At 48.1% G+C, this 16865-nt stretch overlaps 1 protein-coding gene across 4 annotated transcripts in view; it reads left to right on the forward strand.

Annotated features, from left to right (window-relative positions):
• Positions 1 to 16865, forward strand: part of COBL (cordon-bleu WH2 repeat protein) — a 294854-nt gene that overhangs the window by 209371 nt on the left and 68618 nt on the right. For all 4 annotated transcript variants that reach the window (XM_044946393.2, XM_044946394.2, XM_044946395.2 and 1 more), the window contains exons 8-9: positions 6401 to 6539; positions 9521 to 9700. In XM_044946393.2, the coding sequence (XP_044802328.2) occupies positions 6401 to 6539; positions 9521 to 9700 (319 nt within the window). The remainder of the gene's footprint in view (positions 1 to 6400; positions 6540 to 9520; positions 9701 to 16865) is intronic.

A 16865-nucleotide genomic window follows, 5' to 3' on the forward strand; every position in this document is an offset into this window, starting at 1 on the left:
TACACACATGTGTGGTTCCTGCAGGGGTGGACCCGTCCCCTCCTCAGGACGTCGGAGAGATTTCCTACCCAGCAGTGGGCAGTATCACAGGTGAAAAAAGCAGTTTTCCTTCTGAGAGTGTGTTCTCATTTTAGTAAATATTCATATATGTAGATACACAGAAAGCAGGCTAAGGAGAAACACATCAATTTAATAGAGGTTGTCTTTTAGGGGTAGAGGTGAGGATTTTCACTTAGCATGTTATATGCCCCTCTATTATTTGAAATATTTTTAGTGATCATATATAGTCTTCATTTGTCAGAGTAAAAACAATAGAGTATTCACATTTTGAATGAAAGAGAAATGAGAATACGGGGCCAGGGCTGTGTTATACTTGCAGGCTCTCATAAATTCCTTCTATAATATGCTCCATTTATATAAAAAATTCCTACTTCATTCTTTCTTATATTCAAATAAACATTTGATTCCTGAAGTGCAAAGGCAAGAAGCGAGAAATTGTGGCAATTCAGAGACTGATAAATCACACCCTTTACTATAGAGAACTCAAAGGCAAACAGGTCTCAAGGGAGCAAGCATGGCAGCAGATGGCTAGAACCCAGGGAGGGCAGCTAAGGGCTGACCTCTGAGTGATGCTCTGCTCCTGCATCTGGGCAGGAAGAGGGGCTGACTAACTGTCCCCCGAGGACGTCAGGGGTCTTCCTGAGAAGTGGCCTTAAGGAGTGAGGAAGATTTCAGCAGGGGCAGATATAAGTGCTGGGAAAGGAAGGACGTTCTAAGCAGAAAGAACAGCTTGAGAAAAGGCAAGGAAGCAAGGACCCAGCTGGGCACAGCCAAGCCCCCTGGATCTGTCGATTCAACAGGAAAAAGATGCTCCTGGATTCCTTCTTTCATTTGTGTGTGCCCGGTGCCCAGCGTGGAGCTTACTGGTTCCAAGCACACATGCTTGGGATGATGGATGGATGAGGTAACAGGAATAGATATTTCCACTCAAAACTCTCAGAGTCCTATCTTCCAGACCTGAGGAAAATGGTTTAAACCAAGGTCAAATCTCAACTCTGCCCACTTGTGAGCTGTCTGACCTTGGGCAAGCAATCTTTTACAAGCTTTAGTTTCTTCCTTTATAAAACAGAGATAGTGAAATTACCTGCCCCTGGGGGCCTCTGAGGCAGTTTTATGATATGCATTGGCACCCTTAGTAAATGTTAATAAATTCTCATTGCTGCCAGTGTTAATAGTGTTTTCTATGAGGCTGTATATATTGGGTTTTAAACACCTAAACAAACTTTTTGGCCAATCTAGTACTTTTGTTTAAACACCTTGAACTAACAAAAGCTCCAGAAAAAAAAAAAAGAGAGAGAGAGAGAAGTTTGCCCATTAGATCTTGTCTTGGTTGGAGTCTCAGACCTTGCCAGACACTTTGCAAAAGCATTACCTTAATTGATCAGAAGTAGCCGTGTGCCCGGAAAACGCATGCTCTTCAACCATTGTTGAGGGGCTGTGCTTCTATCCAGGAGAAGGGCAACCGGGAGCAAAGCTGGGCCATCTTGGCAAAGGCTCCAGGAGTTTGATGCTTCTCCAAATCTTGTAACGAGGAGTGAGCCAGAACTTTCTTTCAACGGGGAAAAATTGCTTTTCCAAGCTGCTGAGCCAGAATCGCTTTCCTGATTCGTTTTCCTAATTATCTCCCACTTGATGCCGGCGCTCAGCAGAATCTGGAACACATCGTCATTATACAGACGTCAGTGGGAGCTTAGCAGGCACTGATCAACCAGCGTGAACTCACAGAGGAGACTGTGTCCCAAGTCAGCCCCAAATTGCAGCTCTCGGCAGCATTTCCAGCCAGAAGATCATGTCATGTTACAGAATTCTCTCTCCTTCACTCGATGGTGGGCATCAGTAGGAGGTCAGGAACTCTGTCATTCCCATGAATCGTTTGAAGTCACTGTCTTGCAGTCACAGAACAAGGAACTAGCAATAGCTGGTGAATTAATGGAAAGAACAAGTGAACAAGTGACATTAAACAAAATCTCTCGTCATCTTTTAAGAAGAGATGGAGGAATGTGGACTAGAAAATCATACAGGCAGGCACATCCATAGTGTTTGAGCAATCCTGATTAATGAATGGATGACTGTCAGTCCCGAAGGAAGAAATCCAGGAACCAGAGCCAAGGCTCTCTGCCTTTCAGCACCATCATCACCCGCAGCTCGATGAAGATGGAGGCAGGATTATGATGGTGCTGGTGGTGAGAGAAGGTGACCGCCTCGGACCAGGGCCTCCCCTGCTCAGGGTCTCCTGAGGTTCTAGTTCACACACCCCATAGGCAACCAGACCCCAGGAAAACTAGGGACATTAACAATGTATAGACACTGATGCTGCTGCTGCTGCTAAGTCACTTCAGTCGTGTCCGACTCTGTGTGACCCCAGAGACAGCAGCCCACCAGGCTCCCCAGTCCCTGAGATTCTCCAGGCAAGAACACTAGAGTGGGTTGCCATTTCCTTCTCCAATGCATGAAAGTGAAAAGTGAAAGTGAAGTCGCTCAGTCATGTCCGACTCCTAGCGACCCCATGGACTGCAGCCCACCAGGCTCCTCCATCCATGGGATTTTCCAGGCAAGAGTACTGGAGTGGGGTGCCATTGCCTTCTCCAATAGACACTGATAGAACAGTGGAAAACTTTGACAGCCGTTTATTTGAAAGAGTCTTGGTGAATTTATCCTGAGTTTGGGAGGTAACCACGTGATGAAATTTCTTAAATTTGAGGAATCAGTTTTTGAATCTGCCTTTCCTCCAGTCTTATGTGTTCCTTACCTCAGAGATTATAGTCAAGGAATGTATCCGAAACTCAGTAAAAGGAGAAGAAAAGGGCACGTGGGGAAGATAAAGGACTTCTAGGAAGTTTAATTTGTCATCACTGAAATCACAGTCTTCATATTCTACCAAAGACAGAGGGGGTGAACTGAATGGACTGTGGCTGATGGAATCCACACTTGCGTCTCTTAGATTTCCTGCATTGGCAGGCAGGTTCTTTACCACTAGCACCAGCAGGGAAGCTTCAGAGAGTGTCCTAAAGATATGCATAGCTGGGGATTACCCCAGTGAGCCAAGTGGGTTTCTGACCAGAAAACTCCAGGAAAGCTCGTGAATGTTCACAGACCCTATCCACAAAAACACACTTATTTAGGAGCAGTTGGCTAAGGGCTTCCCTAGCGTGCGTGCGCGCGCGCGCGCACACACGCACACACACACACACACACACACAAAACAGAAGAAAATGAAAATAAAGAGTTTTTATTGAAGTATAGTTGATTAACAATGCTATGTCAGTTTCACTTATACAGGAAAGTGATTCAGTTATACATCTATCTATTCTCTTTCAGATTCTCTTCTATTATAGATTGTTACAAGATATTGAGTTCCCTGTGCTAAACAGCAGGTCCTTGTTGATTATCTAGTTTATGCATAGTAGTGTGTATATGTCAATCCCAACCTCCTAATTTATCTCTTCCCACCGCTGGTGTCCCCTTTGGTAACCATAAGTTTGTTTTCTTTATCTGAGAATCTGTTTCTATTTTGTAAATAAATTCATCTGGATCACATTTTAGATTCCACATATAAGTGATATTACATGGTATCTGTCTTTGTCTGTCTTACTTCACTTAATATGATAATCTCTAAGTCCATCCATGTTGATGCAAATGGCGACATTTCATTCTATTACATAGCTGAGTAGAAAGACGTGTTTTTAAAGATACAAATTAACAGCCTCAGAGAGAAAAGAGAGTGTATCCAGGAAACAAGACATGAACGTATTTCAAAAAAATACAACAAAAAAGAGTGCTTGGAGGTTAAAAATATAGTAACCGAAAACTTAAAAGCCAAAAGAGTTGGATAATGAAATAAAGGAGATTTCTAACAGAGGGAGTAAAAATGTTTTTTTAATTAGTCAAGAATATTCAAATACAACACAAATGAGCCTATTTACGAACAGAAACAGACTCAGTTAGCTGTACAGCAGAAATTAGCACATTGTAAGTCAGCTTTGTTTCAATTAAAAAGGAAGAATACTCAAAAAAATTAGGAAATTGATTTAGAAATCACAGTGTTCAAGTAATTGGAATCCTTAAAGAAAAGAGAAAACAGAGAAAAGAAAAAATCTCTGAGAAATGGCACAAGAACATTCTATAGAATCACAGGATGTACAGACCTCTAGAGTCCGTGGATGCCCCAGCAGAGCGTAAAGAGCAGTTTCACCCCAGGCATGCCTTAGGATGACCTAAGGAGTGAGGGAACACCCAAGCCTGCGGCAGGAAGAAGACGGACAACTAGCCTGGGTGGGGTGTCCTCACCGCAGGGTTGCAGGCCAGGAGGGGATGGGGTGAGCGCTGAGCATCCTGAGAGATTTCTTACCATCAGAGACCCCACAGGCACCATGCGGATGGCTCAGTGTAGCAGAACTCAGACATTCTCAGATTTTCAGGATCTCAAAAATTCACACCACATCCTTCTTGTCTCAGCTGATAGTCACCTTGCCCTGCTAAAATGAAGTGAAATTTTAAAAGGCATGGGATCCAGGGTACAAAGGATAAAATATCTGGATAAACAGATAACCAGGAGACTCAGCAAAAAGAAAAAAGTTACAAAACAAATCAGTTATCAAGTTTAGAGAAAACAAAAGTTCACCTAGAAAGAAAGTATAGTCAATATACACCTTATATGTCTTGGTTAAAGAAACTTGCTCTTGAAGAAAACATCTGTTTTCATAATTATATCTACTATAACTCTATATGGTTAACTAAATGGTGAATGTTAATTTAATCCTTGTGCTCTAAATTTTTTTAAAGATTTGGGAGGAAAAGTATGTGTGTGTGTGTGTGTGTGTGTGTGTGCACGCACGCACGCACAGGGCAGGGGGTGAGACGGGTATTATGGGTCTGCATGTGCCTGTGTCTGAGAACTTCTGGGGTAGGAAGCCAAAATCTAACATGAGGAAAATCCAGAAATAGCAGAATAAGCTTATTATTTAAAAAAACAGGGTAAATGCTAAGTGAAAGAGAGTTTGAAGTGGCTGCTACTAGAGTGGGCAGGTTTGACTAAGCTTTGTGGAACTGTTTGCCTTTTTATGGCCATGTTTTTCATAAAGAATTTGAAAGTTATAGGAGGTGGTTATAATATATTGTGATAGAATAATAGAAAAAATATGACTTTTAAAAGAAAGCAGAAAGCCCAGAAAAATGTTTGCCAACTGTTAGCAGTTAATCTGAGTGTCAATTAAAGGATTTTTCTTCCCTCCTTTTACAATTAAAAAAAAATTGAGATATGTATTACTGATGAAGTTGTAGATTTTTACAGACAGACATACTACACACACGTACTTCACACACACATACACACTCATGCTACACACACATACACACACTACACACATGCACACACTTGTTTAGTTACTCACTCATGTCCGACCCTTCCGCAGCCCCATGGACTGTGGCCCACCAGGCGCTTCTGTCCATGGAATTCTCCAGGCAAGAGTATTAGAGTGGGTTGCCATTTCCTATTCCAGGGGATCTTCCCGACCCAGGGAACTCCTACACTGCAGGCGGATTTTCTACCACTGAGCCACCTGGGGAGCACACACACACACACACACACACACACACACATTCTACTCGCATACTTGAAGCACCAGGTCTGGCCCAGAAGAGGAGGTTGCCTTCCCTGGGAAGTGGAGCCACGTGCCCTGTCCTCTGGGAGCCTGCTTAGGTTAAAACACCCAGCTCCAAGAGCAGGACGGGAGACCCAGCGGGTGGTGTCGGCTGCACCCCTCCCAGGATGAGCCCTCGAAGGACTGGGTGTCCCTGGATTTGGAGCCCGAGGCTTCTGTCCACCCCCCAGTGCAGGAACTCTGTGCACATCCTCACGTGTGATGAAGTGTTCTTTATGCACACATTCAGCAGTGACAGTGGCTATACAAAAGCATGGAGAATCCCATGGACCGAGAAGCCTGGTGGACTTCAGCCCATGGGGTCACAAAGAGTCAGACACGACTGAGCGACGGAGCACACACATACGAGAGCTGAGGATCCCCTTTTTCATACTGACACTGAGGGGAGATTTCCAAGTCTTCCGATTTGCCTGCAGGCCCTGGGAAATATAGGGCAGAGCTTCTGCCCTCTGCCACCTAGCGGTTTTAGGGGCATCTCTGAACATCCCTGGACCACCACAGGGCCACTCCTGGGCAACACAGCCAGTCCTCACACCCCTGCCTCCATTGCCCACACAGGAAATCCAGTGAGGGGACTGGCAACCTGCCAGCCCTCCTCGGGGTGCCCATCACCCTGGCCAGCTCCTCCACGTACACGGCCACCCTCACACTGACCCTTTGTCCTTCTTTGTGCTTTGCAGATGTCTCTGGGGTCGCAGATTGACTTACAGAAGAAGAAGAGGCGGGCGCCGGCTCCCCCTCCACCACAGCCCCCACCACCCAGCCCGCTGGTGCCCCCCCGCACGGAGGACAGGGAGGAGGGAAGGAAGGGCAGGACGGGTGAGTGACCATGTCTGCACGCCTCTGGGTGCTTGGCCTGCATCTTAGCACTGCTCCTCACCCCTGCAGTGGCCTCCTCTGGGATGGCATTAACCCGAAGAATATTTAAGGTAAAGAAAGAAAGTCTGGAAATAAACAGTCGTGAGTCATGTAATACCCTGCAGGCGTTTTCTGGGGGTGGTGCAGGCATTTAGAAGGTGGGCCAGTGGGGAAAGGTGAGGGTGATTGAGGAGGCTCCGGAGGGGGCACATGATGGGGAGCCTGTGTGTGTGGCTGGGAGTCGATGTCTGCTTGTAGAAGGCAATGAGTCCAAGGATGGAGCCCACGGATGATGGTGTGAAAGACTTTCAACCCAGGGGATTTATAGATCAGGTGACAATAGTTCAGTTATTTTTTGAGCACACCAGTTCTATAGCTTTCATGTATGATATTCTTAGAGAAAAAGGGAACCCAAGTTAAAGAGGGTGCAATCATAATATAGTTTAAAAGAGTGCAATTATAATATGTGTGAGCAGAAAGACCTATTAGATCATAATATCCTACTCCCATCCCTAGGTCCATGAGCCAGGGCTAGCCAGTTTTATTCTAAAATTACTGTTTGTTATTTCATTTATGGAGGGACCAAGATAAGCCTCTGACACAAGTGCCTCAGCCCCGTTTCAGGGGTGCTGTTCAGTCTCCTGGGCACCCTCGTGGTCTGCCTTTGACCTCATGGCTGCAGCCCCCAAAGGGAAAAGATGCCCAAGGATGCAGTGTCTCACTGTTGGTCCCTAAAACTTCTATGAGAGCTTACTTGGCTGCTCGTCAGCATTTTCCCCTGGTTAGTACCTCGCTTTTAACGTCTTCGCATTTCACAGCGTGGGAATCGGCTTTTCTAAGGAGCCGCAGCCTGTATTTCACGTCAGTGCATCCTCTTTCCCAAAGGAAAAGCTATCCAATTTAAAGGATCAATAGCTCCTTCAGCTAATCCTGTTTTCTTTTTCTCTTAACAATGAGACCCCTATTCTGCCTTCCAAGCCGCCTCCTCACTCTTTTCATAAATGGATGATGAACTCAGATTGAGAGTTCCCTGTTGAAATTCTTAGAGGCATCCATGCTAAGGGTAGTGTGGATGTGTTGAGTCCTGCAAACCTCCTGGCCAGACCAGCCCATTTCAGCCCCAGGAAGGGCCTCCTGTTGGAACCCTGAAAGACTGAGGCCCATCTCTGATGAGCTTAGAGATTCTGGCATGGGTTGGGCTGCTGGTACCCAAGGGGATCACAGGAGAAGGGAGATGGGATTTTAAAGTGAAAACTAGGGTGGTAGTTCCCTCTACAAAGAGGTGTGGATGGTAGTAACTCAGCATGAGTCTCTCTCTGGTTCACAGACTTGTTTGTGAGGATTGAGGAGGAGGCCAGAAGTTCCTTTCCTCCAGACAATAACTTTGAATAATTTTTGAGGTCAGGGGTCTTGGCCACTTCAAGGCAGATTTCCATCACCATCAGAAATCCCCATGAATTAAAAGTACAATATTGGCATCACAAGCAGAACTTTTAGCCAAAATCTTGGCTTTAGGTTAAAAGATAATGCTTTAAAAGTAGTCCAAACCACAACAGAATATGCTGAGCTTTTTGTATCAGATCCCTAGAGATCAAAATGTTTTAAATGTTTGGTACTTGTGCTAAAGGAGTATTGCAGCTGGCTGGATTTGGGTCTTGACCCAAATTTCTTGGTAAACAAGACCAAGCCTTCTAGTGGAGAGCCTCTTCGTCTACCTGCCTTGGGGTTGGTGCTGTTTTGTCGTGCCAGGTCCTTACCTGTGGGCCAGGCGAACCACACCCATGCAGACTGCCTTAGCTCATTTGCACTTTGAGAGAGGAAATGATATGTAGATATAGGAAAATTAATATTTTTCTGTGTCTAAAGAACTATAACCAAGAGAAGGAACAAATGGATATATCCCTTGATGAAGAAATGAAGTCTCTTAATATTTTTATTCATAGTCTGATAAAGAGCATGAAGTATAGACTCTATTAGTTACTAGAAGAGTCTAAACATTAGAGCTTGAAGAAACTCTTATAAGATGAAGAAACTCTTATAAGAAACCCTTATAAACTCATATAAGATGAGTATAATGAGCACAACTTACGACACTAGTAACTCATATCATGTGTCAAGTCATTGACTTTCAAAAATTTTATTAGCAGATCATTTTCATAGCAAACTGTAAATAAATCCCCAATGTGAATAGATGAAAGAGGGTTGCTCTGATGGTCTGAGAGATAGACAGGAGTGAGGGACCCCACTTCTCTCCCTTTCTCCAGCCAAGGACCCTTTTTAAGACAACGTTTGAAAGCTATTACCACAAACAAAGAGATTGATAGTGTAAATGAGCTTAAAGAGGGAAACAAAATTAGGGGATTATTGAATGTATAATAGATGATAAATATAAGCAACAAGAATAAGCCAAAAAAACAAAACAAAACAAACCTGTGAACCTGAAAAAGACTATCGTGAAGAAAAGGAGTTCCTTTTAACTTGACAGAACTATTTAGGGAGTTTTAATAATAGTTACACATCCAGAATTTGAAAATACTGTGCCTTCCAAAAACAAATGGTAACTGGGCAGGTATTTTCAAAGAGACCCAAGGATAGAACACGTATATAAAATAATTGAATCATGTGAGAGGTTGGATTTGGTGTGGGGTGTGGCTCCATTTGGTGCCAAGAACGGCTGGATCCGGTGCTGGGTGTGACTGGGTCCGGTGTGGGTGTGGCTGGGTCCGGTGCGGGGCGTGGCTGTGTCCTGTGTGGGTGTGGCTGCGTCCGGTGCGGGGCGTGGCTGTGTCCTGTGTGGGTGTGGCTGGGTCCGGTGCGGCTGTGTGTGCGTCTGGGGCTGTGAGTTTGTCCTTGGTGTGGGTAAGTGCTGGTGACGTACCTTCTGTGGGAGGCGGAGAGCCGTGGCTTCACCTTCTGAAGTGACTCCTGTTGATTCCATGTAGGTGTCGGACGGCAGGTGCCACAGAAGCCCCCCCGAGGCGCCGCTCGGGCCCCTCCCCAGCTAGTGCTGCCCCCGCCCCCACCCTACCCGCCTCCTGCCGCGGACGCGGCCGAGCCCCAGCTTGGCGCTCCCGGGGAAGGCGCTGCTCCCGAGGCCTCCAGCCCAAGGCCAGCCCCCGCACGTACGTGCCTCTTGCTTCCCTCCGTGTCGACGCCTCGTCTCTGCCGTCTCTGGTGTCGGGGCTAGGTTTCCAGACTTTCCGTTCTTGCCTGGGGATGTGTGTGCCTCTCCCCTCCGGCTTTCTTCGCTAAACGCTCGACGCAGTGTGTCTGGTTAACAGTGAACGCACCTTGGATGCCAGGCAGGCACCCGTGTAACATTATTTAACCCATTAATCATTCAGAGCGCGGTTAGAGTTCAGCCAAAACTGTATCCTGTGGGCCGAGGCCGCCACCCGGGGGCAGAGAAATGTTCCTGAGTTAGAACCGGCTTCAGAATGCTCGCCAGTGGCCAGGTCAGCTCAGCACAGCGATGATGTGGTCATACAGTTCGTGGTGGTGAGCCCGCTGCGGCCGGCTGTGAATGCCGGTGGGCAGGGGGCTGTGCTCCAGAGATGGACTTACCCATTATCTGAACCCAGTGGCCAAACATTAGTCCTGAAGAAGGGGAGGCTGAGGCCCCAGGAGGGGACCAGCTTGATTTGAGTCTAGCAACAGCCAGAATCGAAGGCTGGTTTTGTTTCTGCTTCCTGTCACATCCTGTCTGAGATCATCCTTTCTTGTTTCCTGGGATTTCTTTTGAACTTTAACAAACACCATGTAGAGCATCCCTGCTTCCAGACGGGCCTAAGTTCTTTATATATACCTACACATATGTATGGGAGAAGGCAATGGCACCCCACTCCAGTACTCTTGCCTGGAAAATCCCATGGACAGAGGATCCTGGTAGGCTGCAGTCCATGGGGTCGCTAAGAGTCGGACACGACTGAGCGACTTCACTTTCACTTTCCACTTTCCACTTTCATGCATTGGAGAAGGAAATGGCAACCCACTCCAGTGTTCTTGCCTGAAGAATCCCATGGATGGAGAAGCCTGGTACGCTGTGGTCCATGGGGTTGCACAGAGTCGGACACGACTGAAGCGACTTAGCAGTAGCAGCAGCACACATACGTACAGGATTTCCTGGTGGCTCAGTGGTAAAGAATCCACCTGCCAATGCAGAAGACGCAGGTTTGATCCCTGGGTCAGTAAGATCCCCTGGAAAAGGAGATGGCAACCCACTCCAGTATTCTTGCCTGGGAAATCCCATGGACAGAGGAGCCTGGTGGGCTACAGTCCATGGGGTTGCAAAGAGTCAGATGTGACTTAGTGACTAAACATCAGTAACACACACACACACAGAGGGCATCGTCCATATACTGAGCCTGTGTGTGTCCCTACTTCAGGACTCCTGAGCTATGCAGGATGCGTATTTATAAACCAGGTACCCTCCAGGGTTGCATTTTCCCAACAGCATAATGTCTCTGTGCATTCCACCTGGGGAGCAGCTGATGCCTATGTCCCACATGAGCTCTGCAGCCCTCTGGTTAGGAAGTTCATCCTTGTCCACCATCCGACCACTTGATCTTTTTCAATCTTCCTTGGAAATGACAGCTAGCTCCCTGCCAGCTTCTGGGTAGAGAAGATAATTGTTGAATTACTTACCAACTTTCTCTAGGCAAAATAATCCTGATTCATTTTATCTCTTTTCACAAAAGATTTCTTTTTCATCCTCAAAATACGTTTGATCATCTTGACATTGGACCTACTTCCAAATGCAAATGAAGTTTGTAGGGGATTCAAAAATGGAGGATTAGACAGATGAGTCAGAAAGATGACAACCGAGGCTTGGACAGCTCCTGGGCTGTTTCATCCCTGAAGAGGGTGGGTTTGAAGCTCCTCATGCCAGGGCCCAAGCTTTCAGTGGCTGCTCTTGTGGCTGCCATCCTTACCTCCATGGATCGTCCTCCCTGGGGAACCAGTGGGAGGAAGGACTGGGTGGAGAGCGGGGCCCCTGGCAGCGAGGAGGGGCCACCGCCCAGGGGCCCACAGTGGGTGGGAGAGCCAGGCGTACATGTGACTTCTGTCAGCCTTCAGACCTCAGTCTCCCCCAGCCTGCCTGGGTTTGAGGGTGGTGTTGGCATGTGTGGCATCTGCCAGGCAGACTAAGGACAAAATTTAGCAGCTGCTTTTCTTTTGTTTTGGCCATGCCACGTGGCAGGTGAGATGGTAGTTCTCCGCCCAGGGTTGAACCTGTGCCTGGGCATTTCCAGGGCGGAGTTCTAACCACTGGATGACCAAGTGTCCGGCTTGTTAAAAGCTGCGTCATCCTGGAGAAGAGTTTGTTCCTGCGTCCCTCCAGGGCTGAGGAGCCACACCCCACCCACCCTTGGGAGCCTTTGAGACAAAGGTCTGTGCAGAGGTTGGACCCGCACCAGACAGAAGGGAAGGTCCCTTGTGTTCCCGTGTGGAGGCCCCATCCCCTTCTCAGTCCTGGGTCAGTTGCACACCTTAGTCTCCCCACGTGCGTGTCCAGGGGACTTCCCCTGCCCTCCCTCTTGCTCGTCCTCTCAAACACACTCACAGAGATGCCAGGAAGAGAGCATAGAGCCACAGGGGGTGCAGAGAGAAGGGCCCATTCATGCTAGGACCACCCAGAGCCCTGCGCCTTCTGCCCCCGCCCTGCCTCCTCCCCCACCACCACCAGCCGTGGGTGCCCCGAGAGTTAAGGCATCCATTTTGAAGCATTTACTTACCTAATTAGCAGGACTCTGCTGAGCATTGTTTACAGTGTGAAAAACTGGAATAGACCACTCAGCCAGGGAGAAGGCAATTCGCCAGCTTTGATTCAGGTCTTTTAATAAGTGAAAGAAAAAGAATCCTTTGTTATCATTTGTTTGATTTTCTTACATCATGCTGAAATCTGGGTACTGCTCTTAGCCTATCTCCAGGGCACCATGGGTTGTTGGCACGTAACGTACTGGGTGTGATTTTACCCCCTGTCGGCACACACACCTCACCTGCGTTCTCATCAGACGTCCACTTATTTATAGCCGTGGGAGCTCAGTAGGGACGTTCGGATGCCAACCACACACGCTGGTGTGTTTGCTCCTGAGTTCAATGTTAGACCTGTGTTCTCTCTGAGAAACAATGTGTCTGTGGTGCAAACAAAACCTGACCACCTGGAGGCCAGGTGAGATCTCGCTCTATGCTGTCTGGGGAAAGCCAGTGAGGAGGAAGCTGAGCCTGAAGCAGCTTCACCTCTGGCCCCAGTCTCCCAGGTCCAGCAGCCGACATTAGGTGTCTTTGACCTTCAGTCTCTGCTGGCCACTCCCCGCACTTTCCTCCTGCTGTGCCGGAAGCTCCCTCCAGACCCCTTCCGCTGTGCACCTTCTTTGTGATCTGTACCCTGGTGGTGTCTCCACCTAGGTTGTTACAAGGAGGTGAAGTATGTTTTCCTGAAAACCAGTCAGCACAACCAAAGATAGGATGGAGAGAGTTAAGTAGCAGTGAATCAGTAACAATGGATTTTCAGGCAGATGTGTGAAGGTGGTAGAGAGTGTGCATGCGTGTGCGCTTAGTCATGCCCGACTCTTTGAGACCCCATGTGCTGTAGCCTGCCAGGCTCTTCTCTCCATGGGATCCTCTAGGCAAGAATACTGGAGTGGGTTGCCATTCTCTTCTCCAGGGCAGCTTACGGACCCAGGGATCAAACCCCAGGCTCTTGTGCCTCCTGTACTGGCAGGCAGATCCCTCAGCACCAGCACCACCTGGCAAGTGAGAAGGTACGAAATAGGTCCTCTGCACCACACCCTCGATTTCTGGTGATCTTGCCTGCTCCAGAGCCTTCTGTTCAAGCCATCTCCCTGTCCCTGGTCTTGGTTGCTGTCCTCACGCCTTTACTGGTGTTCCTGTCACTGCTCCCAAGCCTCCCGTCCATCCCTGGCCTTCTGCCAGCTGACGTGAGCAACAGCTGGGCCCCAGGCCCTGAGCCGGGACAGGCCTTCCTTCCCATTGTTATGCTTAAACTCTTAGCAGCACTTGGCTCGTGGCTATTAAGATCATGCTGACCCAGAACAAAGGCGCACTAAAGGAGCTGTGTGCTAGCCCAGTGCCACGCTTACCTGGGGCTCCTGGGCTTTTCTTTGAAACTTCCCTGGTGGCTCAGAGGGTAAAGCGTCTGCCTGCAATGTGGGAGACCCAGGTTCGATCCCTGGGTTGGGAAGACCCCCTGGGGAAGGAAATGGCAACCCAGTCTGGTACTCTTGCCTGAAAAATCTCATGGACGGAGAAAGTTGGTAGGCTATAGGTCATGGGGTTGCAAAGAGCTGGGCGACCTCACTTTCTTTCTTTGGGCTCTTTTGGAATCGAAATTGGTTTGTAGTCAGAAAGTCACTGTACCCTAGTGTGTGTGTCTGGTTCTAAGAGGCCTCCTGTAAGTGACTGGCCCTTCAACTGCTGGGGACCCCCCTGGATGCAGATTGATCGGAGTGCTCCCTGCACTCAGGCCCTTGCCAGCAGGGTGGGCCTCTGCTGGCCCTGCCCCATCCTGGGAGCCTGTCTTTAGCGTGGCTGCCCCTCCCCGTCATCCTCCAGCTGCTCGTCCTTTCCTCACCATGCTTGCTACCGAGGTCAGTGTGTGCTGCTCCACTAGCTGGAGCTGCTTGGAGGCTGTCGTGGTCTTAAAGGGCATCCAGCCCCAGCCCTGAGGTCTGTGTGTGAATGCTCTCCACAGTGTCAGCAGGGCCTCCCATGCAGGCACGGTATGGAGACGTGGAGCTTGTAGCAGCCGTCAGCATCCCAGCTGGACCCCCGTTCCTCAGCGGTCTCCTGGTCTGGCCCAGCTGTCAGGAAGCCCTCGATGCCCCCCACCTCATGTGTTCACCCCCTGTGTAGCCCCTCCTCTTGAACATGGACTCCCGTCTAACGAGTAGAATATGGCCGCAGTGGAGTCACCTGTCACCTCTGAGATTGGGTGCAGACAGTCTCTGGCTTCCATCTGGAGCCTCTTGAGTGCTCACCCCAAGGGAAGCCAGCTGGCACATTGGTATCTGCTCTACAGGGCGACCCCATGGCAAGGGCAGAGGGAGCCTTCTGTTAACACCCAGTGGAGAACTGAGGCCCTTCGTCCACTGACCTGAGAGCTAAGTCCTGCCCACAGCCACTGAGCAACCCTAGAAGTTCACACAGGCTCCCCAGTCGAGCCTGCAGGTGAGACCGCAGCCCTGGTCCACACCTTGATTACAGCCTGTGAGACCCAGAGTCAGAGGCACATGGCAGAGCCATGCCCAGATTCCATACCCACACAGACTACGGGATAGATTCTTATGCTTTGAAGCCTCTACATTTTGAGGTCATTTGATCCATGGCAGTAGATAACTAATACAGGTTGCAAAACTCCTGTCTTAAGCCTGCTCAGGTAAAAATCTCTCACCTAGTGGAACAGGAGTCCCAGGAGGGCACACTTCAGGGCTGAACCTGAGGCCCAGAGTTTCCATCAAGGACCTCCCTAGTCATCTCTGAGGTGGGCTTCCTCCTCAGGCTGGCCAGGGCGCCATGGCCATTCCCTGCATCCCATCCAGATGCCAGAATTCTCAGAAGAGGGGAAGAGACCATTTTCCTAGTAGTTTCATAGGAAAAGGAAGCCTTTCCAGAAATGGCCAGCTGCAGAGTTTCTCTCGTGTCTGGTAGACCAAGGTTGGGTCCAGGGCTGACCTAGTCCCTGGTGAGAATGGAATCTCAGAAGAGGAGTCAGATACATCCTGATTGCTGGGATGGGAATCAGCTTTCCCTGGGCGTGTGGAGCTGCTGGTCAGCACAGGCATTCTGCTCATTGGGAAGTGTGGAGAATGCATACTGCTTCCACAACAAAGTGTTCACCACATGTGGGATTCAGCCTGTGATTTCCTTCTTGCATCTGGAGAGCAGCAGGTGCAGAGGGAAGACCAGGTGCCAGGGATGAAGACACGTACATGAGTCCAAGCAGTGTGGCCACACACCTGAAAGGCAGAAGTCACCAGGGCACTGTCCCCTCCAGGGACAGGCTCAGTGCAGGACTGGCCAGTTCAGGGCTGACACCCGGCTCCATTTCTCATTCCTGCTTTTACAAACCAAACGGATGATGAGAAATGCTCCTGGAGTTAGCATGTGCGTTCCTAGAGCCCAGAGACGAAAGGACTCAGGTTCCTGATAGTCTTAGAAGGTAAGAGGAGAATAGAACAGGGTGAGTGGAGTTGTGTGTTCAACCCGTCAATCTTTGGAATCCTATATGTCATTTAAAGTCACTTTCTTCTGCAAGAAGCATCAGTAACTCTTCCATGGTGAATTGAACTTAGGGTAAACAAAATGCAGCCTCTTCAAAGTAGGTCAGAGCAAATGTGAAGCTGCGTGGACTTGGCCTCTGCATCACTTGGTGCCGGATTGCGGGTCCCCTGGCCTGGTCCAAGCTGTCACCCTCTCCCCGGCACCCTGGTCAGGCCAGCCTGTGGGGTCTGAGGGGTTGAATGCTGGGGCATACGTGGAGGAGAATGATCTCAGCCTCGTGGCACAAAGGTCACTGCAAGTAGGGTTTTGGTGATGCGTTTGAACTTCCCTTGCAGAAATGTAGCAACAGGAAATAGTAGTTCCTTGGCCTGTACACTTTAATCTTTTTCTTATTAATAAGCTTTCATATTAACCTTTGGATATCTAATCATGTGCATTGGTGCTTCATATGCATGTCTAAACCAGTATAGCTGTGCACATGGATTTCTGCCCATCACTAACCAGCTCACTCTCTGACTTCAGTTTTAGTTGAACCTTCATTGTGGATCATGCTGGTGGAGTTTATCCACTAGCTGCACTGAATTCTTTATTTAAGAAATCTGCAGTATTTGTTATGATTAAGTTATTAACAAATTAGTAGCCACTTGTTTCAATGACAAGACCCTGGGGATTTTAGAAATCAATGCATAGAGAGCTCAATTTGTTTTACATTTGATTAACAGATCCTCAGTTTGTTTTATATTTTTTAAATTTTACTGTCCAATGATTATTCTTATACATTTTCCTACACCAGGTTGGAGGAAATCAGCCTTTCCTTGGTATCCATTTCTAAGACAATTGGCAAAGGATTTTAAAGACATAGAGGGAAAAGGGAGCCATTGTCTCCTGTTCTAAATGATTTATAGGTTAAAGCACCACCATGACAACCATTGTGATGTTTCAAGCTAATCATTTTTCAATTTGTGAACAAGTATTCCATTTTAAAGAACTTTGCGAAATTCTGAATTAAGGGAATAAAATGAGAGAAATAAAGTATCTATTTTC

Source organism: Bubalus bubalis, chromosome 8, assembly GCF_019923935.1.
Source record: "Bubalus bubalis isolate 160015118507 breed Murrah chromosome 8, NDDB_SH_1, whole genome shotgun sequence".
In the NCBI taxonomy this organism is placed as follows: Eukaryota; Metazoa; Chordata; class Mammalia; order Artiodactyla; family Bovidae; genus Bubalus; species Bubalus bubalis.